General features: G+C 36.4%; 1 protein-coding gene across 1 annotated transcript; it reads right to left on the bottom strand.

Annotated features, from left to right (window-relative positions):
* Positions 1-1,727: 1,727 nt before the first annotated feature.
* Positions 1,728-2,327, bottom strand: LOC121387523 (uncharacterized protein DDB_G0271670-like; the record flags this gene model as incomplete). Its single annotated transcript, XM_041518671.1, has 1 exon — positions 1,728-2,327. A coding segment is annotated over one exon (600 nt), but the record flags the coding sequence as incomplete, so codon positions are not given.
* Positions 2,328-2,920: the final 593 nt, after the last annotated feature.

Raw genomic sequence — 2,920 nt, 5'->3', positions numbered from 1 at the left:
TAAAATTAGCTCCACTATTACATGTGGATCTAACACCAGCCAGTTGGAGCTCGAGTCCACCAATCAAAACCTTACTTGCAGAATCCTGCCAGTGATTTAAAACTAACAACACTGCGTAGGCCCCAGTGTCCAGGTAACATTTCGTCTGTAAATAATAATTTAAATATTGACCAATCACACTTCGCCTTTTATAAGTTATTTGGGAGCATACAAATTCTAAAAATATCGGGCGAGTCTATTTCAGTGGCCGCAGTACAGCGAACCATACCAATACGTACGGGGTGGGTTATCAGTCTTCAATTTTACATTAAAAATTATTTATTTATTTATAAGAAAAAAAAAGAAAAAAAGTGTCTTCAGTTTTACATTACAAATTATTTATTTTATAAAATAAAACATGTTTTAAGGCATTCGTAATTCACACGAAACATGTATACCCTCAGGATAATTCGGAATGTTTTCAAATTATTTTTAAATCACTGGCATGATTCTGCAAGTAAGGTTTTGATTGGTGGACATGAGCTCCAACTGGCTGGTGTTAGATCCACATGTAATACTAATAGTGGAGCTAATTTTAATTAGATTGGGGTCCATTTCACTAAACATCGTAAGTTTACGTCTGCGACAGCAGTTATACCGGACATACGTTTACACGTGTTGGCATCTGTTTCATTCACACAATTACACCATTACGGAAGATGGAGCATTTTAATGACAAAATAAAATAAAATATGTGTACTATAATAGTAATACGAATTGTATTTTAGTCGTAGATTTACGTTTACGTGCAAAACTAGGCTTACGATGTTTTGTGAAATTGGGCCCTGGGCCCCGTTCTACAAAGCGATCTTAACCCTAAGATCATCTTAAGTGCATAGCTACCTTATGCTTTAAGGTGATCTTAGTGTTAAGCTCGCTTCGTGGAAAGGGACCCTGGACATGTAACATATAATTCTGCCTCTACATATATTACATCTACTACTAGAGTTAATTTTTGCAATCCACTGTTGATTTTTTATATCTTTAATTATTTGCTTAAATTCCGCTAAAAATAATGGCACGTCTCCCGCATCCTGAGCACTCCACACATATCCAAACCCTAGAGAAAATAACGGGTTTTCTTAATAGCAGTAGCCCATGTATATCTTCCTGCACTATCTAAAGAATATAGCGTATTGTACGCTCTATGTGGATATCTAAAATTAGGCATTTGTATCAGTTCTATCCAATATTGTATACATCTAATTATAGAATTGTGATATATCAAATATCTTCTGCATTCCTCTAATACCATGACATTAGGAGCATATTTAAGAAACATTTAAAAAACAGTTGCATGTATTGCATTCTTTCTATACGTTCAAACTTTAAAAATTGCATTCTTTCAATACATTCAAACTGTTAAAAAAAAACATAGTTCAGGCCCATATAACAAAATTGGCAAAATCGGTGTATCAAATAGTTTAAAGAAAATATGAAATGTAAATATTCCGTAATATAACTTTGTTTTGAAGACCTCTATTAGGGTGTATACTACCAAATCAAATCTCATGGACGACAATAGTAACATATGTGGCTACAACTCCTAGCTGCAGCGTATAACTATTGTTGCTGCTGCTGCTGCTACTACTACTACTCCTACTACTACTGCCTCTGCTACTACTATTACTACTACTACCACTACTACTACTACTACTACTACTACTACTACTACTACTACTACTACTACTACTACTACTACTACTACTACTACCAATACTACTACTACTACTGCTGCTGCTGCTGCTATTATTACTACTACTACTACTACTATTACTACTACCACCACCACTACTACTATCACTACTACTTCTACTACTACTACTACTACTACTAATACCACTACTACTACTACTACTACCACTACTACTACTACAACTACTACTGCCACTACTACTACTACTATTACTACTACTACTACTTCCACTACTTCCACTACTACTACTACTACTACTACCACCATCACCACTACTACTACCACCACCACCACTACTACTATCACTTCTACCAATACTATTACTACTACTACTACTACTATCACTACTACTACTACTACCACTACTACTACTACTACTACCACTACTACTACTACTACCACTACTACTACTACTACTACAACTACTACTGCCACTACTACTACCAACACCACTACTACTATTACTACTACTGCTGCTGATGCTATTACTACAACAACTACTACTACTACTACCAATACTACTAATACTACTACTACCACCGCTGCTGCTGTTATTACTAAAACTGCTGCTGCTACTACTACTACTACTACTACTACTAATAGAAAGTAAAGTTTGTTTTATTTAACGACGCCACTAGAGCACATTGATTTTTTTATCTTATCATAGCCTATTGGACGTCAAACATATGGTCATTCTGACACTGGTTTTTTTAGAGGAACCCCGCTACTCTTTTACGACAGGCAGCAAGGGATCTTTTATTTGCGCTTCCCACAGGCAGGATAGCACAAACCATGCCTTTATTGAACCAGTTATGGATCACTGGTCGGTGCAAGAGGTTTACACTTACCCATTGAGCCTTGCGGAGCACTCACTCAGGGTTTGGAGTCGGTGTCTGGATTAAAAATTCCATGCCTCGACTGGGATCCGAACCCAGTACCTACCTGTAGACCGATGGCCTAACCACGACGCCACCGAGGCCGGTTACTACTAATAGAGATTACTACTTGATAAAACACAGATGCAAATATATATGATCGTGGTCTATCTTTTGAATAAAAAAAAAATCATTATTATTATTATTTTAGTACCATACACCCTATACAGGCCTGACGAAAATGTACAGGTTTTTTTTACTACTCTATATAAATAAAGATAAAATTCGGGTTTGTGACCCTCTCCCCACC

The sequence above is a fragment of the Gigantopelta aegis genome, chromosome 13 (genome assembly GCF_016097555.1).
Source record: "Gigantopelta aegis isolate Gae_Host chromosome 13, Gae_host_genome, whole genome shotgun sequence".
Classification (NCBI taxonomy): Eukaryota; Metazoa; Mollusca; class Gastropoda; order Neomphalida; family Peltospiridae; genus Gigantopelta; species Gigantopelta aegis.
This window is presented reverse-complemented; position numbering and strand designations above follow the sequence as displayed.